The sequence below is a fragment of the Gymnogyps californianus genome, chromosome Z (assembly GCF_018139145.2).
Source record: "Gymnogyps californianus isolate 813 chromosome Z, ASM1813914v2, whole genome shotgun sequence".
In the NCBI taxonomy this organism is placed as follows: domain Eukaryota; kingdom Metazoa; phylum Chordata; class Aves; order Accipitriformes; family Cathartidae; genus Gymnogyps; species Gymnogyps californianus.
In genome coordinates this window covers 11182466-11210369 of record NC_059500.1, presented here as the reverse complement: position 1 = coordinate 11210369, position 27904 = coordinate 11182466, and the positions used below count along the sequence as shown (strand labels likewise).

Sequence of the window (27904 nt, the reverse complement as noted above, 5' to 3'; positions counted from 1 at the left end):
CACAGATTATTGCTATTGATTCCAGCCTGTTTGTTGATTAGGGCTTCGCAGAATAGTCCAGAGTATAACATTCTTATTACTATTGTCAATCTTCCCTTCAGCTCCAGGTTTTATGGTTTTATGACAGAAAAGTGCTTGCTACGTTCTGACTGTATTCCCCCAGAAAAACTCTTATCTGGAAATACACATAGGTGGTATTAAAAACTGTATAGAGATTGAGACAGGAAACATCAGTGTTCTGGTGGAATGCAGAAACACCTTCATCTACACGGGCTGGGAATACTCTAAATTACATTAATTTAAAGGCATATATTCTGAGTTTAATGTCTGTGTAAAAACGCCTGGAGTTTTGGAGGAAAATGTTGGCCTGTTACTGTGTTTTCTCTTCCTGTCCCTCATTTCACGCTTTGCCCATCTGCTGACCTCAGAGCATCCCATGAAGCCTAAGTAGGCCTGGGAGCAGCAGCCTGTTAAAGCCTGCTGCAATAACTTTAGCATCATAGGAGACAAGCCCAGTGTGTCTTACAGCAGCAACAGTGCGTGCTCACTCTGGGGAGTCCAGGCCAGTGTAGAGGTGCTCTAGTACCTTTAAATGCAGCAGCTAACTAGTTTAAATCTTCTGCATCTTTTTTACCTCTGTGGCACAGAGGTAAATATGAAATAGAGGTAAATAGTTTATAGTAAATAATAGTAAATAATTTACCTCACAGAGGTAAATAATATGAAGTGCTGCAAAAGTTACTCTTTCAAGCAACTCAGTTCACACGACTAGTTTTTTCTAAGTACAAGAAGGAGAGTGGGAGGCTGAGTAGCCTTATTCTGAGGAGTCTTGATGTCAACACAGAACGTAAGGAATGCTTGCCAAACCTCATGGTTATACACCAGAAGAGCTACATGTAGTTAAGCTGGTGTTTCTTTTGGACTTCCGTTATTATCTATCTCACAGAGGCATTAGTTTGTATACCTAAATATACTCTGCTCCTCTAGCCCTATTTCTGTTGTCAACTTGGCAAAGAGTATCACCTGAAATGCAGACATTCAATTTCCCTCTTTCCAGAGTCTAAGCCTTTGCCTCAACATAGTGAGGATCAAAATATGCAGTCACTTGCAAATCCCTTCACTTCAATTTTTATGTCATTGTGAATTGTAGAGGAGTAAAACACATATATAAATTTTGCTCTCTTTTATTTCTGAATGAAAATTCGAAATACAATGCATTACAAAATACACCACCATTTTTAAAACATGACAGTTCCGTGACCACCCATACTCTTCCCGGTTGGCCAAAAATACTTCACAAAATGTCCCAATGACAGCACAGGGGTGGTGGTTAGGTCGTGGCACAGGAGTACACAAAGGCAAGGACACTTAGTCTTCATTAGTGACTTGATTTCAGCAATGGGAGTAGCCAAGCTGTATTAACGTATGGCTTTTTTAGGCGGATCAGTAGCCCACCTTGTGCCCACAGTCCAAACGCATGAGAAGTAATCTGATCATAAAAAAATGGACTAAGAACGACCATACCAGGCTCAGACACTGAGGCACCCTCTGCCAGTATCTCTTTAATGTAACAGTAGCTGAGGGTTACCTTCATTCCTAGCTTGTCCACTACTGAGCAGTGATGCTCCTTTTTGATACTCATCCACGATAATGGCTCTCCTAGCCTAGGTGCCAGAGGAGTTTGGCCTAGAAGCAGTACTGAGCTGTACTGTGGCCCCAAGAGCACAGTTTGCATGGCCCTCAGTACCAGTTGACAAATGAGGTCTCATGCTCTGCCAGCCTCCAGGATTCTGCTGTCTTCATTCTCCTGATAGCTCTTCACCATCACCAGCAGTTCTTCAGCAGCTGCCTAGGCACTTTTCGCTATGTCACAGGCAAGAAGGCAACTTGCACCCTGAGAACATGTGGGAAGCCCCTTACTGTCTTCTTGTTCCCCCACTTCTTTTTAACTACCTATCCCTCAAGATGCAGGTGATGGATTACAGCTGTTACTTCTCTGGTTTTTGCCTCGAGGCTGAAGCACAGACAAGTATTAAAGGTAACAAGTTCAAGGTCTGTGAATGTGATGCTTCACAAAGTTGTCTGTAATGTCTTAAATTTCACTTCCAGTGATGTTAGAGATTGATTTATTCTCACTACTTTTAAGGTCATTTTTGGGAGGCCTCCTACGTTGAAATAGAAAGTGCAGTGCCTCATACGTTCCTACGTCAGAGAGGTAGTTTATCATCTGTCGCTTGCATCCCTCACTGGTTCACAGTCTGCAAAAGTGCAAGAAATTAGCCAAGAACTTGGCTCCAACTCAGGAAAAACTGGGATATTTTTAGACAGCATTAATTATCTTGTGAACCTAACTAATTGGAATCAAGTGCTATTTAGGAATAGATTTTCTAGCTAAAAATCAGTCCTGTAATAATCGTAAGTCTTAGGTCCAGTAAGCAGTGATTTAATCATTATTGCTGCTTACCTTTTTTTTTTTTTTGCTTCAGGTTGCAGTTAAGAATGTTCCCTCCTTCTTATTCGCCATCTCTGCAGGTGTAGATGGCCTTGTTTATGGCAAAAGAGCTCATAAAAAGGGCATGCATTTAGAGAAAAAGGTAGGACTGGAAGTGTGGCAGACCTTTTTCCTTCCAAAACATACAAAGGATCTCACTGCCCTTTAGAAAGAGAACAAGTGATTCTGCTTGTTCAAGGTAGAAAAAACACATTGAAGCTGAGGAGAGGATGGAGAAGTGGGACACAGAGCAGTTTCACTTTGATGTACAGAGAGGCTGAGCACCTGACAGTTCTTGAAAGAATCTCTCTCTGCTGTTTCCCTGCTCCCTTTCTGGCAGCAGCAGCAGGCAATTTCATTCTAGTTTAAACAACTGCACTTCAGTAAAGCCTTTGGATGTTACAGGTTGCTGCTTTAGCATATGTTTGGTCTATACTGATAGCAAGAAGGGGCCTTACGAACACATGACTCCATAGCCAGGGATTTCTGCTTTATGGGAGAACTCCTGTGTTGCAGAAGGTTAGGTCTTTGCAGGGTGGCTAAGAGATGGAGACCATGTTACTGCTTTCTAGTGGGGGAGGCAAAGGTGTTGTTCAGAAATATTTTAATGGAGGTTCTTCACAGAAGGAAGCTTTGTTAGGCTGAGGACTAAGGCTGTGTATTTGGCTGTGGTACTGCAACATAATCTTTTTTATCTTTAATCTTTTTTACCATAGCTTTTGCAGTAGTAAAGTTCACTTTGTTGGCAGGCACAGGACTTAGTCCTTAAAACACATTCCTTCAGTTCAAATCTGAGATGACCCTTTTGTTTGCAGCTGATGTTGCTTTAGCAAGAGTCAGATCCATCCTCAAGGACTTCCCTTACGTCTTGCAAAGAAATGAGAGAGGAGAAGGACAAGGGAAAATGGGGGAAGTGAAGTGAGAAGCAGTCACTTCTCCAAATGTTTCTTGAGCAAGCAGCAGTTAATAGTGAGCATAGTGATCTAGTTGTTCTCTCAGTGCTCCTGCTTTCCATAAATGAGACACTATTTTTATCTACATATTCAGATCATTTTGAAAGAATTCAGGAGATCCTGTCAGTTTCCGTAAGAGTTTTGCATGAGGAATGGAGAATGGGATTTATGGCATTTTTTCACAGTAAATCACGGGTATCAGTAGTGATTCCAGGAATTAAGTAGAAACTATAACATTGAGATTACAACAGTTTACTGAACTCTACATAGGGATAGCTGGGCTAGTTTCACAATATGTAAAAAAATAATTGGCAAAACCACCACTTTTTATTGTCTGATTACTGGCCTGAGCCATTGCATGAGCTTCAGCTCTCTTAAGTTAACCAAAAACTGTCTGACTCCTATCCTGGGCTGCTAAGTAAATAAACATGGAAATAGTGACATATGTTCTCCATCTGCACAGTCATGTGCTATATCTTCAGTGCTCAGAAATGTTACTTAATAGGAGTATAATCAATGTTGTTGAAAAGTACATTTAATGATAAAAATACGGGATGTGGAAAAGAGGCCAAGTTTGGCACCTAATGCAGTAGTGACAGTTTATTGAGGGTCTGGCAGAAATGGCTTCACTTTCCTGTTTATAATAGCTTTTACTTGCTGCATTCCCCATCTGTGATTCAGCAACTGGAACTACTCTGATCTACAGAGAAGGGAGGCAGAAATAGGTATCTTTTTTTTTTTCTTCATGATGATATGCACCAACAGCTGCTGGGAGTGGGTGTTGGAGGCAATAGCAGAAAGGGACCATGTCACATTAGACTAGTAAAATAATTCAGGACCATACAGGGTTCTGTTAATATTTTGCCAGAGAGCAAATTCACAATTTTTGCCTGAATGAGAAGGAGAAAATCGGAGGATGTGGAGTCTCTGACTCCTTCTGGATTCCTCATGCAACTTGCTGCTCTCAGGAAAGCCAGTTTGCTCATTCAGTTTGACCAGAGAATCATTTTTAGTTACACTCTTAAGTCCCAAGAATCATTGAACACAAAACTGTGTTCAGGTTGCTGAGTAGGTGAACACAATGGAAATGGATCTTGAACCACCAGGCATGTTCTTCGCTGCAGAAACCTATCAGTGCTGTGAAGCTTGGGGTGCACGCGTTGTCGACTTGTAAACGCCAATCCCTTATTTTGGTTAAAATTACCTTTGAGGAATCCCAGGAGAAGGTGATCTGTTGAGTTAGCCATGTAACATGAGACTTTTGCTCGCTGCTTCTGGAAGAAGGTGTAGGCTGTGCTGAGCAAGCGCTGGGTGAGTTGTGGTGATTTCAGCATGTCCAAAGAGTCGCAGGCAGTGGAGTAAATTCTCACTTCTGTCCAGCTTCTTCTGGGTGTAGCACATCAGGAGTTCTTAAGGAACCAGGTTTTTTTCCCCAGCCCCAGCTCAGACCTCTCTTCCCAAGTAGTCTCTCTTTCCAGTTGTGGATAAAGGAGGATTATGTCTTGCTTTCCATTGTGTTCCTCTAACTCACGCGGAAGTTAACCGAGCAGCATATAGTGCAGCCCAGGTGGAGCTTCTTCACTCTTCTGATGTATATAACTGCCATCACTTGGGATTTGGTCTAGAGATAATTTTGGCCCTTTGGGCATCTATTAGCTGCTTATTAGTCCATCGTGTTAGGGAGGTGATGGATTGGTGGATTTGTTGGTACAATGAGGAGTAATAAAAAAGTAAGAAAAAGTATGGAGTGACTTTGCCTCCTCTGAAAGGAAGAGTAGAGTTACTTGATAGATGGTACGACAGTTGGACTGGGCCTAGAGAAAACTGGGCTTCCAATGCCTTCAGATGAGACAGATACTAGATCTCTGAAACAGGTATTTGCTCATCTGTGTGTAGCACAAACTAAACAGAATGTTGGGGTTCTTTTTAGTGGAACTTGCTTTACTTCAGCCCGTCTGTATTCTTTTACAGTTTTGTAAAAGCAAAAATTGTAACTTCACAGCAAGTATATTAAAATGGCAAATAAGTGCACCTAGGACAGGATGGTGATGTTCCTTTTCAGTGTTTATGTATTTAAATAACAGGAAGCTATCCAGAGATCCAGGGCACTTAGTACTATTTAGAGTAGCATGTGCTGTCACATCAGCAGTGATCGAGGTTTACTGAGGAATGTGTGTCTGTGATTATGGTGAAGACCGTGTCCAGAGAAGCCTACTGTATAGTAGTTCTGCTCTGAGCAAAGCATTTTCAGAATTTATTTTATTTCCCCTTTTAAGTAAGGGTCTGGTTGTGTGTGAAGTTTTGGACACAAAACCTTCACTTGCACATAAGTAAATTCGTAAATAATCTCTATTTGCATGGCAAACTTTACACAATCAACTAAATTAATTTCCCAGAAAGACCTTTTTGTAGTTTCAGAATTTGTTGTACACTTTTAGCACAATACGTTTTAGAAAGATGCGGGGGCATGAGGACACAAATCAGTATCAAAGCTCTAAAAATCAAAAGTGCTGGCATGAGCTGATATCCGTAGCTAATAGGCATGTTTATGTTTGCTTTGGGTATGCCCTCCAAATGTATCACCAAGGCTAGATTTGATGTCTATGCAAAGAGCAAACCTGTAAACACTGTTTAAAATGCCGCTAAGATTTAAACCAAAAGAGCTTCATTTCAATACATGAATGCCATTTCTGTGTATACAAATTGCACAAGTTGTCAGGATACATCTTGTGAACTTGTAGCTTGAATGAAGCATGGGTAGGCTTCTTTTTGAGTTACAATACAGTACATGGAATCCGGATTTTCTTTTTTTATTTCTGAGTAAGCCACATGCTTTGAGACAAAGAGAGACGTTAACGCTCTGTAAAAGTGTATATAGTAGTCTTTATTTTTATGATTGTAAAACATCTAAAATACTTTTAAAAGCTCTGTGTCCTTGCAATGCACATGTGTGGTTCAAGTATGATTCTGTTTAAGGCACTCACAATGTTTTTAACATATAATAGTTGGTCTGCTTTTTAAAAAAGTTTTAAAGCTGGGCATAAATGGATTTTCTATATATTCTCAGTGCTGCTGCTATTACCGAGGAGGATATTTTGCAGTCAGAATTATTGCTTTGCAGTAATCCTATCTAAATGTGCTGGCCCCAAGCCTACCCAGGGCTGCTCAGCACAGTTGTGGATCATGGCCAGACCTCCCTGTGGAAGAAGGTCCTTGTAGGCATCCTAACTTTTACAAGCTGTGATAGCTCTTGGGCTTATATTCTTCAGCAGGCAGATTGTTCCCCACACTGTGTATGCTTTGGGTACTGAGATGGGATATTCATCCAAGGGACTGCATCTCCTTCCAGGCAACTTTCCAGTTCTTCTGCCCCATGGGAGAGGATCCAAGATTCTTATTTTTATTGTGAACAAGTTAGTTCTGCTGAAAGTTTGTTATGACTGTTTGAAGTGCTTAAAGATCTAGAGCTAGATCATCTCAAAGTGCCATTCCAAATGCTGCAGCCTACTTGGTAGTGGAATATTGCAGTTGTGATGTCTGTAAACTCAGTAAAAAGGTTTGAGTGAACCCCTCCCTATGTATCATGTATAGAAGTAGCTAAACTTCTGACTTGTTTCAGCCTGCTCTCCCCAGTGAGAGGAAATAAATAAATCTAATAAAGAGATGGAGCAAAATACATTGAATAGGAACAGAGAAGACATCTAGCTTGTTAAATTCCTAATCATGTTGCTGTGAGAAGGATGCTTAAGGCATACTGACAAAGAGCAGATGGATGAGCAGGTTCAGTGCTGTCTGAAATTAATGCAGAGCACATGCTGGGGATAACAGGAGATATTAAAGAGTTGGAGAACATGTTGAGACTTAGCAGAAATCCTTCCCTGATCCCTACACTTAAGGCAAGCTTAAGGTTTACTTTTGCAGCCTTTGTACAAGTCATACATGTCAAATGTTTAACTAAAGCCACTTCCTTGCATATTTTTTGTAGTCCTAGCATGCTCCTGGCTCATGTTTTTTTTATGGCACCATACATGTTGCGAACTGCAGAAAGGTGGATTACAGTATCTGCTAAAGGTTTAGATTTTTTTCTCCTTAGCTTTCCAAAGGCATTTCATGGGCACAGAGTGCCCATTCTGACAAACCTACCACATAGGAGATTTAAAAAAGACCCATCTTCCCAGATAACTTAAATGTGACAACAAAAGCTCTAACTTCTGGAGGCAGTCTCTACAGTAGAGACCCAGGGTGTGGAAAGCAGGCTTAAAGATCTTCATGTGCAGGTCCAGTGAGGTATGTTTCAGAGGCCGGGGTAGTCTGTTTTTCTGTTGGCCCAAGCCGAGCATTTTTTGGCTTGTAAACACCAGAAAACAAACCCACAACCGTGGTTCATTGTTTGGTTTAGTAGAATAGACTTGAAAATTACAGAATCCTGGGGCACATTGGTGCCCCACGTTTGCAGAATACAATAGTTACAGCAACAGCCAAGAGATATCACTGCGAAATACATGGAGAGGGCAGGGGACTGGGGAGTTTCAGGCAATCGTGGCTTCCATCAGTATGCCTCCTATGTTATTCATGTTCTTCCCTTGCAGAGGTCACTCACAAACGAACTGTGCAGCAGCTGCAGAATGGTTTTTGGAGGCAGGAGGGAGGGTTGGGCAGCACTGCGTGCTAGTACTGCAAGACATCCTAAACGCTTCCTCTGCTGCAGCAATAAGTGGGAAAGCGTCAGGAAGTCTCGGGCTGCTTGGTGTGGAACAGGATCTCCATTTCCTCCCTGACAGCATGCATTATCCTTGTAAAGCATATTTTATTTGGCAGGCCATTGTCACAGGGAACACATAACAGCCCCTTGTTCCTAGTGCTTCTTCTAATAGAGGGTGCGCCTGGCCCTTAGGCAAATCTGATCATGTAGTACCTTGTCACAATGAGAGATGCAGGTGTCAGGGTAGAAAGGTGTAGCACACGATGATGTACTGTAACTTCTTTGTACTTCCCTCCTCATGAAAGTTTTTACTTCTATTTAGTAAAACAACTAAGCTTTATGGTCAGGCCCATTCAAGGTGACAAATTTAAAACATAACTGATGGCAAATACAGCTACCACAGCACTTGTTTCACACACACGAAGTTCAGGGTGACATACTTCCTAATTTTCATGGGTTTTTTGCTGTTGCTAAGGCACAAGAATCTTAGATGAAGTAAAGCAGTGGGAGAGAGAGCCCACACCTTCAGGCTGTAGTTCTCCTCCAAGGGCATAAATGTGAGTTAATTTGAGGTTTTGGTTGTCCTGATGTTGTGGACTATAATTCGAAGTAGTTCTAGGCACACGCTGGATCTTCCACATAACTTTCAATGAATGAATAAAAGTACAAGACAGCTATGCCAGGTCAAAGATGCACGTAACCAAAAATCTCCTGTCCATGTATGTTCAGTAACAAAAACTGAGGAAACAGGGAAAGAATTGAATACAAACATCCAGTGATCATTGTTTAGAGATTCTGTGACCTATGGATTGCACAATTTTTGGTAGACACCAGCAAACCAAAATAAGAATAGGTATTCATGGTATACTCTGATTCTGGGGCAGATTCACCACTTCATTATGTTGAATGTGTATCCATGTAATCAGTGTCATAAAAGTGATTACAGTAGCATAAAACCAGTTTGATTGAATGGAAAGCTAGGCTTTCTTTCCTCATTTAAGAAGTTTGGGGATTGAGTTATAAAGACTTTATGTATTTGTGATTTGCATCAAGGTGTCATTTCATTTAGGCTTTACACATATGGAGAAAAAATGAGAATTGGAGACTACAATCATCACATGAGCAGTGTACGAGTAGAGGTCAGGTTGATGCAGGAGAGAGCAGGATATTGCCTAGCTGATTCCTGCCATATCCTGCAAAAGATAAACCTTTAATCGGATCCTTCATTAGCATCAAGTGTGGAAAAAACAGCTCATGTCAGGGATTACTTAGTAAATGTAGTTAGTGGGAGAAATTATGCATTGAAGAAGATACAAAATCCCTCAAATTAATCTTTGAAATACATGCAGTTTGACTCTCCTCTCTCTTACACTGGGATAAATGAAGAATAATTCCATTTCAGTGACTTAGATACACTAGTGTAGTTGGAGAGGAAATTGAGCTTGCCTGCTTTCCCAGGATTTTAAAAGATTTACATTTTTAAGACAGAACTGTTTATCCTTAAAATTTGTACTTGTACATCCAGAGGAAGAATCGTGACCCTATGTCACAGAGTAGACCCTTTGACACACGATCTCTACCTGTTTAAATCCAGACTGGAGTCTTTATGCCGTCGTGTGGGTTCAATACCAGTTGGCTTAACTTTGCCACTGGCTTTAGCATTTGCGGTTTAAAAAAAGCCAAACTGGATAATACGTGTTAAGTGTTTGGCGAATCTCTGAAATATACCTTGTTTTATGTTGTCACTTTTACAATGTTAAATTCTTTTTGCTTGAAGATTAAAATATCAAATTTGTCATTACTGTAGGCAGGCAGAGCAGAATTCCTACTGAATTTGAAAGTCTGTCCTTTGATTTTTTGGTGGACTTTCCTAACTTTCCATGTCCATTGTTCAGCTTCAGGCAATGTCTTGACATATAGTTATGCTGTCAATATATATGCGTTGACTGAAATGTTTTTGTGCTTACTCTGTGGGTCTTTGTTTCTAGCAAACCTGTATCATATTTCCTTTCTAGTGGTTTCTTTTCTATGCACAACTTAATTTTTTTGATAGATAAAGAAGTAAGAAAGTGTGTTCCATTGGTGGCCTAAGAAGTCATCAAGCCCTGTAGTGTTCAAAAACAGAAGAGACATGCTGGATTTTCTTACTTTTTGTCGGTTAGTTGTATACCCTAGGAGAGCATAACTGAGGAGGAAAATGCAGGAGGCATGCTGAAGTAAGCATATATTATTTCATTCCCATTTGTGATCAGAAGGTTATTGCACTGTCATTACCACGGACAATAGAATCTGAATGTGAGTCGTTGGTGAATATCTACCATTTTATGAAAGCAGGTTGTTGTTGATGACAACTTAAATGTGAGCCATCTTTGTGTGCTTGGGGAGTTTGGGGCCTGTGCTTGTTTGAGTTGGCACACTAATCCCTGCTTCCAGATACCCTTTCATTCCTGTAACAAAGAAGTAATCTTCTGGTGTGACTCAGTATTCACTATTCTGGTCCCAAGAGGAGAATTACATTAAACAAAAAGCATTTCCTTGCTCCTCCCTTTGCTCCTGGGCGAAGAACAACTTGGTTCACATATAGGCAGTAGTTAAACCTTTTGTTGAGAAAATCATACATGCAGATGTGCACATAAGTGTCCTCTCTGTGTAAAGGCTGATACTGTTAGAATTGTTTCCCCATTTTAAAATTCTTGCCTTTTTTGTCATTCTTGACAGTGCCAGATTGACGCTTATTTACACTGGGGTTCATCCACACACTGTTTTGAGCCTTTTTATACCACCACATTGTTGGCAAGGGGAAACAAGCCTTGAAAAAAAGTTTAAATTGCTTTTACAGGTTGGCACTGGAGAAGATGATCTCTCCCTGCAGTCAGTTTTTGCGGGTATAGAGGGCATGTTGGTGAGCACAGACTGGTGACTACAATGCAATGAAGATTTGGCACTGCTTGATTCTTTCTTGGAAGAGACCCTAGAGAGACAGCTGTGTGATCAGTCATAGATGGGGCCACATGTGCTCTTCATATGTGCTTGCCCCTCACGTTGTCTCTTGCCTCTGAATGCATCGCTGTGTGTAGACTTGGGCCATGCTGTAGTGCTGACTTGAGCGGGAGGTGATGGGTCTGCAGTCTAGCTGGGTCAGGTGTGGACAGGTCCAGTCTACAGCAGATGGCCGAAGCTCTGTTCTTCCACAGCTGATTTTGGATGGTTTAACCTAAGCTGTGGCCAGGCTAACCTCTACAGCTGTGATGGAAACACACAGAGGTCAATGCGCTTATGCTCCATTCTTAAACCATCTCTTGGCATCACAGGATAGACTGTGTGATCTCACACACTTGGAAATAGCTCTGTAACCAAGTGTTATCTTGTGGAAATTTTGAATGTAGCTTGCGTGGAGTTTCGTAGCTGAATACATCTAGGGGAGATGTGGGGTCAATGAGCAGTTCAGGGACTCGGGCTTGGAGAAAATTCTACATAAAAAGCCAAGATAGGATGTAGTTTGACTTTCCAGAAAGGCAGTGGGAAGCATTTGAAGCATACAAAAAGAATCAGGACATTTGGGGAAACTTGTCTTTCCCAGTAGAGACATTAATAACCATTTTAACAGTACTATTTACCTCCTGCTGCTTCACTGGAAAGAGCAAGTTGTGAGTGTAATTTCAGAATGAACCATTTTTGTCAAAGCCAGACTGATTCAAAGCCCTGAGCAAATTACTGGGTTTGTTGTTAAAAATGCCCATGTCATAGAATGGGTGATTATTTTTATCCCATAGTTCTCAAAACAGAAACAGAGAAGAGCTGCTGCTTCTTCAACTAAGATGAAGTTGGAAGAAACGGAGAAGTTAGGTTGGGTTTTTGTTGTTTTGTTGTTCTTTTTAATTAAACGCTGCTTTTAGATGTCATTTTATATGCCACACATAGAACAGAAGAGACTAATTTACTTTTGCTGGCACATGGAGGGCAGCTTTGTCATACAGCAGGTCCCCTGTGATGCTTAACTTGCACTCTTTCCTGTATCCTTTTGGATGTTCTTCATCACTTTGTGCTGGATACAGCTTAGTTTTAACAAGGATGCACAGAGACTTCCACAAAGTGCCAAAGGGAAGTATTTCAGAGATTTCAGAGTAATACCTGTGCTACTTAGCCAGTTTGGAGGTGAACATCTGAAGATCACACGAGAGAATATTTCAGAGACACCTGATGTCCAAGGAGGGGACTTCTGCACAGAATAGAGGAAAGAAACAGTAGCAGTCCAAGAGGAATGTCTTGGATGGGAAGAGAAGGTGAACTATAGGAAAGGGACTTTTTTGTAAATGCTTTTCCAAAAGTCCCAAAACAAAAGTGAAAAATTCCCAGCTCTAATCCTGATTGGATTTTTCTGCCCTTTTTCCTTCCTGAAATGCTTTGATTTGTACTTTCATCCTTTACTGCTTAGGCATTTTCATTGTCTTTTTAAAAGTGTGTTTAAAATACAGATTTGTGAAGCCAATTTACAGCACCCAAAATTACCTCTTAACTGCTAGCCACTCAGTTGCTTTCTTGAAAATAAAACTGCAATTTTTTCTGAAAAGGTAGCAAAAATATTATCTCTGGAAGCTATTCAAAAGACGGTGCTCCTTCTGGAAGGAAGTGCTAACTGTTCATATAGGTTGATTTTTTAAGGTATAATCCATAAAATTTGGCTTATGAAAGTCAATTCTCCCATCACAGGTGAGGAAAAAGGAGGCTGGGGTTTCTTTTGGTTTTGTTTTTTTGTTGTTTTTTTTTTTTTCCAGTTGCATAGAAAGCAGAAAGTTGTTTTCATTAATAAGAGAAGAGTCAGAGTATCTTAGCACCTAATTCACAGAACAAACAGAGCTGCTCCCATATCTACCAAAGAAAAGACTTATGCTGTGAGAATCTCTGAAGTCCAGGAAATATACCTCAATAGCAGAGATTTGCTCCAGCAGCAGAGCACACCTGACTATGTAAGAAGGAAGGCACTTGAGGGTGTTTATGGTTGTACAGTTCTTTATACCATCCAGAGCTACATCAGATGGTACAAAGTGACTGTACCAAGGGGAGGAAATGAGAGGCTGACTTGCAGTCTGCAAGAGTAAGTGTGGCCATTAGGAAAATTTGTAGACAGTGAAACTAATGAAATGAGAGCTTTTTTGGCTGAATTTTGGTGTTAATATTATGTAACCTTCTCAAAATATTTCCTGAACTTTACATCAGGAGGTATGTTTTTCAGCACAAGTGGTTTTGAGTTCTGTTTCAAGTGGTAATCTGTTCAATCAATACTTCACTTTATCAGCACCTGTTGATTAGTCACTCCCCTGTTTCTCACATCATCCTTGTGAAATAAAGATAATTATGGTGGTTTCCTGAAGAATGGAATTCAAGGCAAAGGGAGATAAGACCGTCTCCTGAATCTCTTTAAGACTTGTGCATGTAGATGCACAGAGTTAAAAATATTAAATGGGATATAAATGAGTGCAAAAGCTTCAGGGAGCAGTAGCTTTGATTAATTGCTTCATTGTTTGTGGTTCATACATTTTAGCAATTGTAGTGTGTAGGTCATATATAATCACAATGTGTAAATCAAGGGCAGGGTTTTTTGCTAGCTTGTGTTAGCTTGTTAGTAAGAATTTGTATGCATTAAACTTCCATGTAGTTTTGAATGGCAAGGATTTTGTCTGAACTAATTTTTTACACCTCTAAATGAAGAATGTCTTCATGAGATCAGCACAGGTTTTGCCAGTGAAAATCTGGTGTGTCTTCTGGGACTAGGCTTCTTTTCAAGAAGATTAATCATGGACTTTATCAGTCCCCAGGCAGTCACTGGAGAGACCTCCGCTGAGTTTGGTGGGCTTTAGTTCACCCTGTAAGAACTCTGCAGCACTTTAAGTGGAGAATGCTCCTGCCTTAAGTGACAATGGAGGTATGAGGTAGAGAAAAATAATGTAAAAAAGTAAAGCAACACACCTGAAAAATTATGCTAGCTGTGAAAGGTGGATATCCTGAACTCCTTTCTGTCATGTTTTCTTTTGCTCAATAGCTTGTCCACCAGGAACATACAAGCCTGAAGGTTCACCAGGTGGAATCAGCACCTGCACCTCATGTCCCGATGAGAATCATACTTCTCCACCAGGAAGTACCTCCATTGAGGATTGTACATGCCGGGAGGGGTATCGTGCTGTAGGACAAACCTGTGAAGGTAAGTGTTTCCATCCAGGAACAGAATACCCCTGGAATGCACAATGCAGTGCTGGGACAATTTTGTTATTTGTGTTTGCACTGTGAAGGACGTGTCAAATTGCATGCAAGATTTTCTGTGTCATTCCAAAACAACGAAAGTACCAAGATGCAAGTCGAGTTGGAAATGAAAAAAATTATATTCCTTCAGTAGCCTATTGCGCTCCAGCTAGCATTGTAACTCTGTTGTGGTTGTTTAATTATTTAGTTGTTCACTGCCCTGAACTGAAGCCCCCTGAAAATGGTTACTTTGTCCAGAATGTCTGCAACAATTACTTTAATGCTGCCTGCGGGATCCGATGCAAAGCAGGATTTGATCTTGTGGGAAGCAGCATCCGGCTTTGTCAGCCAAATGGCCAGTGGTCTGGATCAGAGGCTACTTGCAGAGGTATGGATGTTATGTGTTTGAAAAGTCTTTTTCTGTTGGATTAGTTTGTTCTTAACAGTGGTTTCCTCTGCTCACTACATAGTTGGATGTGCAGATCTGATTCTGTTAGCTCTTGGGTGAAAGAATGTTCCAAAGGTAAACTCCCACTCGAGTCACTCTGTTTCACTCCTTCCTAAAATGGAAGGAGGACATCTACGATAGAAAATGCAGAGCAATATTTACTAGGCAGACAGTCTTTTGCAAGTGAATCTATGCTCTCCTTCCTTAAACCTCTCTCCATCTAATTTCTATGAATTTTGTATCTATATTATGTAAATCTAGTGAACCTACGAAGTAGTCAAATATATAACAAGACTTTGGCACATGGATGTTTTAGAATATCCACCAGACTCCTGGCATAGATGGGCATTGGCACTGGGAGACATTAACCATGGAAGAATTCCATTTTGCTTTCTTACAGTTCCTTCTTACGAAAAATAGGAAAGCTTGGGCCTTGAGCATAGTCTTCAGAAGAATTTTGAGTGGAGTTTCACTAGGTAACAACTGGCAGTATCCTAGAAGTTCACTGTAAGAGAATGTCAGCTGGAAAAGAAATAAACAGAAGGTGTGGAAGGGAGGAGAGGTGGGAAGGAGCATCCTGAAAAACATTATTTTTGGAGCTTTTACAAGTACATAGGAACACAGTTTTGCTTTGTTATCACTTGTCTCTGCCTGAGCTTGGGTTCTTGATGATTTAGAAGGGAAGCTGCATCCCCATATAGTCCTGTCTGGTATGTCTTCCAAGGAGGGCCTGAAAAAACAGGGAGCAGCCCTCATCTCCTCAAGAGCCACAGGTTGTAATTCAACGTGTTGAACTTGAGTTGGATGCACTTGACATTAGTGTGCTGCACTGGAAGCTAGTAAATACGAAGTCATCAGCTTCTCCTGTAACTCTTGCCCCGGCCTTGAGTTCAGGGAAAGAGGCAGGATAGATCCTTGGAGGCATTAGCACTTTATGCCACTACAGCAAACACTGCAGGCCTTAAAGAAACAGCAAGTCATGGTTCTGAAAGGAGGGGTCTGAGCTAGAGATTGGTTCCTGATGACATTCTTATATAGCAGTTCACTTCTGCTTACATTCCACGACTCTTCATCAGATAATCCTGGAAAACTTAGTCTTCCTTTATAGCTTCCAGTGACAGAAGGCAGGAAGGAGCTTTCCATGGAAAATAAATCGCTGGCCAGTACCATGCGGGGATCTTGAGAAGCTAGACATAGAGCTGTTGACTTTCTAGCAGTCAAAACACAGACTGAATAAGCATGCTACTTCAGGTAGACTGGGATAGTGGGAAAGAGCACCTGCCTGTCAAAGCTTCTGTCACACAGAAGGCTCCAGTGCAAAAAATCTGGGGAAAGCTGCAGTCAGCCACAAATAAAAGATCCTTCATCTTCACTGTCTACAGAGAAGTGGAAGATTCTAGTACTTGGAAAACTGTCTGGAGCATTTAAAAATATTCACCTATTGAGTGTTGGTGCATGATCTTCCTTTAACAGGGAATTTGTCTGGAAGGTGGGGGAAGAGAAAATTCTGCCTTGAGATATTGTCTTGATGTTGAGTTAATATCCTCTGAAGCATTGAAAGGATATATTTTTGCTTTTTTTGTGCCATTCTCCATCATACTGAAGACTTCCAATTAAAAAAAAAATATTAAAAAATCCTAGCTTTACATGTGCTGGATCTGCTAGTCTCGATTCACTCAGACTGTGAAAGGGAGCAAGATCAAAGGCACAGTTTATAGCTGTCTGTTAATCCCAGGAGTATTTTATCACATAAATTAGGAAGGGAGAGTGAAGGAAAATCTCTTTGCCCTGCTTTGGATTTTGACATTAAACACTACTCAGTTGTTCTGCTAGCTAAAATCTGCTGTGCTATTGGAAAGTGATTAATGCAGTCATGTCATGCAATTAACAGTGACCCATGAAAAAAGCAACTACAAAGCGTGTGTTTAATCCAGAAAAATGTATTAGGAGAAAACCTAGAGCAAGCAGAATATACCGTTGTTGTTGTTTTCACTGGCTTTATGGAAATACTTCTTGGTCATGGAAAATGCCTTATTGACAAGAGGATGGTTTTGTGTTTAATGCATGAAAGCATAACCAGGATAACACAGGCTCAGTTACAGTTTTCTGCCAGAGCCACACTGAGACACTGAGTAAGCGTGAACATTGAAACACTGAGGAGGCAGGAGCACTACCACTATGCAGTCCTTCCAGAAGAGGTGGCTAGACTTACCAGGTAATGGAAGGGAGTGCCTTCTCTGTAGGCGCATTAACATTGCTGAGAGCCTCTTCAGTGCTCTTAATTCATTTAGGCTTCCTCAGTAATGCCGTAAAGTTTGGTAGCATTTGCTATCTTTTACCACAGATAGTGTTAAAGGCTTCCATAGAAACCTTAAAAGAGAAAGCCTATTCTCTTCTGTATAAAGCATGTGTGATTCAGCTGTAAAAATGTCTTTCTTACTGTACTACAGTTAAGATACAGCATATTAGGAAGCTGCTTAGAAGCTCAGAGTGCATCTCGCAAGATGGAAGTTTCAGGATCTTTTTTATACTCTTAAATGCACTTCCTAGAGCATGCCTGTGCATATGCAAGCACAAGAGGAATAGTACTTTGAGAGAGTAAACATGAGACAGTGGTAATGCAAAGATATATCGGGTGCATCTGAATGGATTTTTTTTCTTTCTTTCTTTCTTATCCAATATACATGGGGTTTGCTACAGACTTTTTTTCCACTCAGGTGTTCCACTATAGCTGTTTTCAAAAAAGACATTATTGAATGTGTGTTTTTTGTAGCTTTGAGGAGCTTGTAGTTATTGGCATATATACAGCTGGCTTTCATTTGGAGGAGCACTCAGGGTATCTGCCCATGTATTGGTTTGAGGGTGTATAGTGATCTGTTCAGTCTCTGTGAGCACTTGTAGGCATGTCCTGTCTCATCAGTGTGCAGAGTAAACAACTACTGGGAAAAGGAGAGAAAGTTGCCAAGTTGGCTTACTTTCGAGTGCATTTGGAAAGGAGCTCATGGTTTGCCTCCTACCTGGTGGCAGCAAGGATGGGTTAGTTGGTAAAACTGGCATCCCAAACCACAGCAGAGAAGTCGTCCAGATCTCTGAAGCTGCCCATCGCCAGAGCTTGCCTTCTTGCCAGCAAGGTCAGCAGAAGCTGTGGAAAACAATCCAGAGAGAACAGAGTTTAGGGAACTGCAGTCGTCTTGATTATATTTTTGAGCAGTCACACTGTTTGCCGTTGTGTGTTTTCCTCCCCCTAATAACTACTGAACATACTGAGCAGTGTCTGCCAACTTCAGCTGAGAGCAGGGTTTTCAACCATACGAGTTTTCCACTGATTTTGGAAAATCAGTAGCCGGTTATTGAAGAGAGGCATGAATTATTGAAGGAAGAGGTGCACTAGGACCCCAGCAGGCATGTACACATTTGGGCTTGCTATCACCCAGTTGTCATACATGTATCATCATCACATAGTCATGGCCAGACAGTAAGTGTGTACAGCTTAGCTGTTCGAGGGACCTGAAGGCCAGGCAGTGTGTATGTAGCTCAGAGTCTTGTCCAGAGGGGAGCAAGGGGACAAATGCAGAAGCGTAAGATACTGGCTGAAGAGGAGGAGAGCTGCAGGCAGTGCAAAGGAGGGAGGTCCTAGTAGAAGAGCTTGAGGTTATGACACTGAAACAAAGAACGTAAATCCAGGCCATACCAGTGCTACTACTTTTTTCTTCTTACTGTCATTCAGCCGTTTTGGGATGGGTCTTAATTACAGTGTAGCTTTGTGTTAAATTGCAGCATCAAGATTCAGTAACAAAACCATAAGACAATCTGCGGATCACTCTCCATGCCCCACTTCCCTTTCTGCACAGGCATCCTGCACAGGACTGCATTCTCCTTGGCATCACACTGCTTGCAGTGTTTGTGAGACATGGCAGGAGAAAGGCCTCTGTGCTGAGCAGCAGCCAGGACTGCCTCGATGGGGAGCCCGACACCTGAAAGGGTCTCTTTTATCTCAGCAACAGCCTGATTTGTTCCTTTTCATCTCTCGTGGTCCTGTTGTCTATGAATGCCTTGTATTCCTTCTTCCTCTCTCTCTCCCCACCCCCCACCATGATGAATGTCCACTGTTTTGATTTGTGGAGGCTCACACGTGTCTGTGTCTACATCAATACACTCCAGAGTGCCTGAGAATATTCCTGAGCTGTGGGACACTGTCGTCTGCCCTGTTAATAAGCTCTTGGCCTCTTCCCTGGCATGCACTTAGCCCGTACCACACTGCCTGTTGGAAATCCCCCAAAGAACTCTCAGGCATGGCTGGGGGATTAGAAACTTCCAAAGACACACACTTTTCCACAGGATTCCATTTGTCTGCAGTTGTCCCGTTTTGAAGGCTGATAGATGTTACTAGCACAGGCCACACACTGTGTGCCAGATGCCTTCGATGGCTAGCAACATTTCTGAGCACAGTTAGTTTGCTAGCCTGGACTTATATCAGAACGTAGTTGAGCTTGGCAGTGTGTGCCCAACCTCATACATGCTGTGTAAGACTCTGTTTCAGGAAGAGGAAGGCATCAAGCCTTTGAAAAAAATCAGCCCTGTTCCAGCCCTATTTCCTAAATTTGTACAAACTACTGTAACTAGTGTACAAGCCAGTACCTGTCCCACCCCTGAAAAAGTGGGCAAACTAGTGTAACTCCACTGATTCTCAGTGCTGCAGAGTGAACTGGTGTTTTTTTTCCCTTTGCAGTTCGAACATGTCCCAAACTTTGGGCTCCTGAAAACGGACACATTAATTGCTCAACGGCTGATATCTCCTATAAGACAGTATGTTTTGTGACCTGCGATGAGGGCTATGAAATAGAAGGAAACACCAAACTCACCTGCCAGGGAACCTCACAGTGGGATTCAAAGGAGCCAAAGTGTGTGGGTAGGTATCTGATAACACTCTGTCTGTTCATGTCAGAGTACAGCCTTTTCTGACATACTGTCATGAGTGAGAAACTCTACCTATTTTAATATCTGGTGAAGTTAAGGTAGGAATGAGAATTTGCCTACAGATGTTTTATACAGGTCTTAGAAGTCGGGGAGGGGCAAAGGAATTTGTAAATGGAGAAAGTGGAGAGATTATCATCGAAATCCAGCACAGACAGCTGATAACTAAAAGGTTGTTGCATCTGGTGAGTGTTAAGGCACTGCCACACAACGTGTTGTAGGAAACATGCAAGTTGTAGGTCTATACTACGGATTAAATGTGAACAACCAGTGGTTTGAGTTACCATCTTAACGCTAAAGATGACGTCCAGACAAGGACTAAGGTATGTTAGCCAGGCACTGTGAGTGCCGAGTAGAGATGTGGCAGTTGTCACTTTTGCTGAACTCCCAGCAGGAAATAAGAGTTCAGGCAAGTTAGGGACCAAGCACCTCTAAGGCAGGGTTCAGAGGTCACACCAGCGGTGCAGGGATAGGTAAGCATATATTGATGTTCCAGAAATAAAGGATTGTAGATTTCAAAAGTACCCATTTAGGTCTAGTGACAGTTACTAAATTAACTTAGAAAGGTAAGAGGAAGAAATACAGTTAAAACACTTCCAAGGGTAGACTGCAAAAAAAAAAAAAGCACAAGCTTAAAGTGCAGCAATTCAGAAGCTGATCCAGTGCTGACTAAAGTCAGGGTGAATTATATGTCACCTGGATCCAGTAAATGTGATGTCAATAGGGTGACTTGGCTTGAACCTGTGGCTATTTTTTACTGTTTCACTGCAGGCTTAAAAATGTGGAGTTTGCGTGAGACAAGAATAAATTTCTAACTGTAGATATGTTCTCTAAAACAATGAAAATAATCCACAAGTATTAATTTATCAAGAGAGTTTGTTAAGAGATCCTAATCTTTTTTCTGTTGAAGTCCGTGGAAAAACTTCAATTAACTTCAAAAGGAAGGGACCCTGAAATCCTGTTGGAAGATTATAATTGGAAGATTAACTGTATTCATCAGTTGAATTCATCCTTTCTAGCTTAGCATTTTGATTATTAAAATCCATCTCTACTCTGTATCAGAAGATTTCTTCACACCATGCAATATTGCCTCCATTTCTGGATTACCCGTGGCAGTAGCTTATTTTTGCTGAGTCTGAAAATCTAGTATAAAAGTTACCTTTGATTGTCACAGAGGGAAGAGTGTTAGCTGGAAAAAGTCTCTGCTGCTTCTTGTTGTGACTGGTGTTTAGAACAAGCTTGCTGAGATTATTGTTCGGTATAGATGTGTGGAGTTTTATTCAGGGAAGGATGCAAATATCATGTCCTCCCCAAAAACTACCCTTTGTACTCATTTTCTGAATGTTCATCATTATCATGGAGGTATTCTCTGTTTATTTTTAGTCTGAACAGCTCCTACCTATTATTTATCATCTGCTACATAAAACATACCAGAAATCCTGCTGTATTTAAGCATTTGTAATTGATGACTTATTCATTTCCTACCCTTCTGTTAGAAAAATGAAGTGGGACTGGGTTCAGTCTCTTACCTTGAAACAGATTTCTTGGACCTCAGGGTACTCTCCTAGCTCTTTTTCTGAATGCTTTTCAGTTTGAGTGTGCATCAGTGCAGAGTTTACCATATTTAAAAGTTAGCTCGCTGAGACTGTACTGCAACCATCTGTAACCATAACTGACACTGTACCATAACATAGCCTGGATTGTTTACAGTCACTTCTGTGAGGTCTGTTGTCATATGCATTTTTTTCCAAGAGACTGGAAGTTAATGCAAGCTTGGCTATTACATATGTTTTAGATTTTTGTATTTTTCATGAAAGATGCTGTTAGCAATGTATGCTACAATGTACTTTTGTATTTACGTACTTTTGAGTAGGTTACACATATTATAGATGGCTTACAAACAAAATATCTGCTGAGAAGGGAAGCTTTGTCATTTGTCCAATTTGAAAAAAAAATTTCCACAGTCATGTTCTTGTGTTTCCTTCCCCATTGGTGAAAGATTGATATCTAGCACGTTAAAATCAATGAATTTTGCAAGATACTGTTCTCCTTGCTTTGTTCAAGGTTTAGTGAAGAAAGGTAAGAATACAGATAGCATCCAGGCTGTTGATGCCACCTAGTGTTGAAAGAATTACTACTCCACACTTCTAATTGCAGTTAACCAATACTTTCCCTGAAACATTGTGTTTGCAAAGGGGTTCAAGTAAAGAGGCATGATTTGCTTGGTAATCTTTTCTTTTGTTACAATATTGAAGTTCCTCTTGATGTTAAGAATTATAATACAGTGTTGTGGTTCATCGCAGGCGGTTGCAGACGAAAGCAGATTCTTGTCTCTCCTTAGAAGAGAGACAAGACTCTTCTTTTTTCCTCTCTCTCTATTAATTCCCTATCCATATTACTAATATCATGGATATCACTCTGCTCTTCATGAAGTCCAGACTTCCTGGGTCAGCTTGATCAAATTCTGGAACTGAGCACAGATAAAAAAGCTAAACAGCACTATTACAGCGTTTTTTTCTGGTAAAAACCTGTCCCACTTAGAAGAGATTCCCTCAGGCTAGATATACCAAAGGTTATCTTGAATGTCTGTCAGATGTTTCAGGATTGTGCTCTACTAGAATTTTGCTAGTATAGTTGGAAGTGTCTCAACCAGGAGGGCTGTTACTGCTTCCCAAAGAGCTGCAGTTTTCTCTGGTTTTCATGCTTACACCTTTAACAGCCTTTCTTCTGCTTGTTCCCTGAGTATTATACATTTTAATGCTTTTAGCTTGTCTTTTCAAATGTCATTTTTTCTAATTTCTGATCTTTCTGCCATTTGTCAGTTACCTTCCTGTGGTAAGCAACCAAAAGTTAGGGTTTGGGTTTTTTTTTCTGATGAAGTTGTTTTACATTGCATAGCCAACAGTGTCTGCCTGAAGTGAACAAATGTGTTAACATTTGTGATCTTTACATCCTGTTGAAATGAAGTGCAGTTACTAATTGCTTGGGCTTTAAACACTATTTCAGTATTCAGAGTTTAAAGGGCAGGAAGTACTTAGAATGCTTAGACTCTTTAAATTTTGTTTCATGCAGAAGAACCAGTTTTCAGTTACTAACTGCATATTTTGGGAGAGGAGAGGAAAGGGATCTGAAGCGTTCTGAACGTGAATCACTTCTGTGTCATTAAACCATTGCTAAGAGATGAACAGAGCTTTCGCTTCTGTAGCTGGGTTGGGTTGTTCTTTGTGTGCCCTTTGTGTAAAGACCTGTCTGCTTTCTTCACTGACTAGCTAAAGAGTTTCAAGTCTTCTTATTGGCTATAAATAATGAACCATTTTTCTTGTGTGTTGGTCTATTATCTGTTGTGAGAAACAGTACTGAAAGTGTACAAACTGCATTCATGGGATACCTCTTTTTGCCCTGTTTGTTAATGCCTTCATGTTTGAAGTAAAAATAACATTCCTTTCCTCACGTGGTAAAAACAACAGCTCAAAACTGAAACAAGGCTTTTGTGACACTTGAACCTGTTTACGCCCATTGTGGGTTTTGGAAGTTTACACTTTGATGCAAATGGTCTTCAGAATTTGTAGTGAATTCTAGTAATAAAATAGTTCAAAACTTCAATTTTAGGCCTGTAAGCAACCATCAGCTCTTCCTGACTTTACAGAGAAGGTCAGCTGCCACTTATGGTCACCCTGAGTCTTTGCATCTGGGTTTGAACACAATCAAGACCAAGCCCAGTTTCATTCCGTTTGGAATGCGGTAGGCAAAATCACATGCCGTGTCCCTAACCTACAGTGAGCTCATGGCGGAGTGTCCTTTTTCTTCTCTCATTCTTATGTCAAGAGACAGTGTGAAAGCTGTAGAAGGCAACAGATACAAGACTATTCTCTCTCTCCTGCTATGAAGGTCTGGTTTCCATAGAAGGCAAGGGAATGCAGCTATAAAGCAACCATGAAAGGTGAAGTTGTAAAGAAAAAAAAAAAAAAAAAAAAAAAACACAGAGAGAGAGTAAGATATTGTGGAGCTGCATGAAAAATACCATGTTTCTGTCCTAGTGAAAAGCATGAGCAAGAAAATAGAAGACCTGATATCCTGAGTGCCGTTTACTTCAGTCAGCACTGGAGTACACAGCTTCAGCAGGTCTTACTGTTTTGATGCACTCATAGCGCCTGCAGACCCTTAAAAAGTCTGCGTATTTTGTGTTCCCTCTGAGTTGCCATATGACTTTATTTGCAGGTTTTTTTGAATGTATACTTCATGTATGTCAGTTAAAAGACATGTCCTACTGGTCTCTTGTAGAAATGCGTTGCCCCATCCTCCAGAAACCAGCAGGTGTAACAATTCTCCCTCCCAGATGTGGGCTGGAGCCTGCGGTTTCTGGGACTGTGTGCCAGCTGAGCTGTCCCCAAGGATTCATCTTGTCTGGAGCTAGAGAAGAACTAAGGTGCATTTCATTTGGGAGATGGAGTGCAAACATCCAGGAGGCTCTCTGTAAAGGTAGAGACCAGCACAAAATCATTTCTGTATACACATTGAAGGACTGAAGGGAAGCACACAGCAAGTAACTGAGTGAGGACAGGTTTGAACTGGGGAAAGCATGATTTAAATACTCTGTAAGAAGTGTTGCCTGTACCATCTGCTTGGCTGTCAGATTTACTTGTAGTTTGTAATAAAAATGGGGAGCTCAGAGGTTGCTTGAGTGCCATCTTACAGCGTTCATCATCAACTGTCTCTCCTGGGGTCCATCTCATAAGTCTGTTGTTGGGAAGCTGCCTGCTAAAAGGCCTGATGTGCAGGTAAATTCGAAATTTCAAAGTAGAAGTGAAAGCTCTTAGCTTAAAGATAGTCAAAGTGGAACCCACACTCCTAGTAAAACAACAATGATGATAATACTATTCCTGGTTTAGCACTGGTTTGTGTAAGCCCTGTAGTCAGAGCAAATCTGTAAATGCTGTGTAAAACCTGGCTGATAGACAGACTATAGAGGGATGGTTCATTTCAGTTGTCTTTGAACTGACTATGGCTGTTGACATGCCCTGAGCAATGGTGCACAAGAGTTAAGGCCAGAATTGGCTGACACAAGTGCATGAAGTATAAAGATGGGCACAAGATGGTTACATGCGTTTGACTATGGTTCTGCCATGTTTACCCACCTCTTCTAGAAATGTTAGGTTATTTATTCCTTTACAGACATGCACACTGAGTTGGAAGGAGTTTGGCTTTGGATTATAGGAGGATACAAGCAAAAGTGCAGTTTGTCTGGGAATATGCTATTCACCTCTTCATGAACTATTGCGCTCCTAGAACTAATGCTTCCACCCCAAACTGGGGCCCGCGCCAGCCGCTGGGTGAAAAAACAATACAGAAAACAGTTTTGGCAGTCATCATGCCAGGTCACTACAGAAACTGAAGTGGGAATTTTTTTCTCTGTAATGGCCAGGAAGATTTTATCCCTCTCTTTAAACATATTATTTCCCACTCTGTGATGTACCACATTGTTTTTCTGAATCTTTTCTGTAAACCTGTGCCAAACCACAGTTTTTAATATTTGATGGGATCCCAGCACAAGACTACAAGCTGAAGTGTTTGGATCAAGATAAAGCAGCATGGCTTGGGTTCAAGCTTTTAGATATTACCAGTGCATAAAACCCTAAAATAAGAGGCACCAAGAAACTCTGAAGGTTATTCTTCTCTAGTAAAAATGAACAGTTGCATTTCAATTGGTTTCATTCTTGTTATTGTCTCTCTCTATTTTGCTGCCAACATATTTGGCCAGTTCAAAATAGCCATTTTCTTTCTGACTTATTTATTAGTCTTTTTACAGAATTTCACTTTTAAATGGAATTTGCTCCAGCCTGAAGGCTGTGGTCAGGGGAGTGTGAACTATAACTGGTAGTTGTTTAAAAGAGTGCACTTCTAATAAAATTTTCATCCGAATAAGTTCAGAGGAAGGCAAAATCACTTGTGTTTATTGCTTTGCACTCTTAATTACAGAGGTTTAATTGCTTGAGTTATGTCTTTACTGGAACTATTTAGTAATAAAAAATGTAAGTGATATCAGTTCTGAGTTGTTTTAAAGCCTCCTGGGCATAGATGAGTTCAGAGCTGAATGCGTCCTTGTCTCATGAGTCTAGAGACCATTTATCAAACAACCCTACAGCAATAAAGTAACCTGACCACAAATGTTTTGGGAGGCCCTGTGCCAGGGAAATGAAGAAGTACTTTAAGTTTGTCACAGAAACCTGAGGCTTAAATGTTGGTGGTGATGTTATCCATATTGTACCACTAGTCCTTTGAAACCATCCAGCATTGTCACATATGTCACAAGAAGACTCCATTTGTCCTACATAATACCTTGTAGCAGGAGTTCATTAAGGAACATTTCCAGCAGCTGGTGCCAGAAATCTTGCCATTGTTTCTTTCAAGTCGGTTCCACATCATGCTCCAGGGAATTTGAGAGTCACTACTGTCTTGTTTGTAGGACATATATCATGTCACAAATACTTTTTTTTTTAAGTCACTGTCTATCAGAAACAAGTGGTTTCATCTGTATGTGTCGTGTGTGGGCAGTGAAAGGATAGAGAACCTGTTCCTTCTTAATGAGTATATGGATGTAATGAATGGATGAATAATAAGAGAAACAAATTCATTCTGTCTTATTTATTTCTTGTTTTATGGTTGCATGTAGAAATCAGAGTCTCATTGTGCTCTGTGATGTACAAAAATACAGCAAAAAACAGTCCGTTCCCCAGGAGAATTTACTAGTTATGTATGAGCCTGTAGGCAAGAATTAAAAAGGGGCAGAGACAGGAAGTTTGCAAAAATATGTGCATTTATATTCCAGGCAGCACAAAAAACAGTGGTTATAACAAGCTGAAGTCTAACCATTATAGAGGTTTTATTTCTATCATCCCACATGTAAAACTAGTTTGTCTTTTCTGGATCAGATATTGAAGCTCCTCGGATCCACTGTCCAGAAAATATTGAGACTGAGACTCTGGAACATCATAACTCTGCTAATATCAGCTGGCAGGTACCAACAGCTGAGGATAACTCTGGAGATGAGGCAAGTTAAAATCTATACATTTGACTGGAGGCAGTGTTTCTGTAGCTAGCTATTTCAAATTAATTCTATGATCCACTAGAATGTCTTTCTTCTGATAGGAGTAGAAGAAAAATCTTCTGAAAAGTTTGTATCTTGAGAATTCAGCATTTTCTGTCTTGGTTAGGGTTATGCAGTCACAGGACACTCTGCATGGTGTTTAAGTGCATAAAATCTCATATGGTTAATTTATGTGGTCAAAAGAAAGAATGTGCCCTTGTTTATAAGATGGAGACAACTGCTTTAAAAATGAGCTCTTAGAATGTGAAAAAGTTTAATAAACTCTTCTCAGAAGGAAGCAAACTAGTTCATTAATCTAAAAGGCTAACAAGAACTCACTGTGATAAGTAAAAACTCATTTCAGTTTCCCAAGTAAGAAAGAACAATCTCCTTTTCCTATCCGATGCAAGGTTCAGATGTGGGCCTTTGGCTACTGTGGGTATCAGAGGTCTGGAAATGGAATTAAAAGGAAAACTTGCTCCAGAGCTGTTTCATAAAGAGTAACACTCCCTACAGGCTGAGACATGATCAAGTTACAGCAACTGAATGCTTTATCATGAGTCAGCAGAGGAACAGTGACTATGTGTGCTTTTAATTTGCTGCAAACACGGGAGTTTGTTGCACTTGGAAACTGTGAGCTATCCCAGTAAAAGGTTTAAGTTCACACATTTTTTTTGCTGTAGCATAGCCATGGTCAGGTGCTGTAGCTCTGCTGACATAGGGTCATTCATTGAACTGGAGAAGCCAAGTGCCTTAGCGCTTAGTTGTAGCTGGTTTGTCAAAGCCACGGTTGTCAGCTAAACTGCTTTGTTCACATGAAACCGGTTCTTTTAAAGAGAAGTTCCTTAAGACAGTTCTAACCCATATGAAAGACCCATAGACAGCATGTAAGTGTCATTTACTCCAAATGCAGAGTTCCTTTGCCGTGCCAGAATGTTTTGAAGCATCTGTGGGCTATTGACTCATAAATATAGGTAGATTAAAACTGGATATGTAAGTACTTATAGCCCACAAC

The 27904-nt window shown here is 40.8% G+C and overlaps 1 protein-coding gene across 1 annotated transcript in view; it reads left to right on the top strand.

Annotated features, from left to right (window-relative positions):
* The window catches only part of SVEP1 (sushi, von Willebrand factor type A, EGF and pentraxin domain containing 1), a 129895-nt gene that overhangs the window by 32478 nt on the left and 69513 nt on the right, over positions 1–27904 (top strand). The window contains exons 4-8 of the mRNA XM_050913002.1: positions 14187–14345; positions 14592–14771; positions 19561–19740; positions 24087–24284; positions 26735–26853. Coding sequence (XP_050768959.1) covers positions 14187–14345; positions 14592–14771; positions 19561–19740; positions 24087–24284; positions 26735–26853 — 836 coding nt within the window. The remainder of the gene's footprint in view (positions 1–14186; positions 14346–14591; positions 14772–19560; positions 19741–24086; positions 24285–26734; positions 26854–27904) is intronic.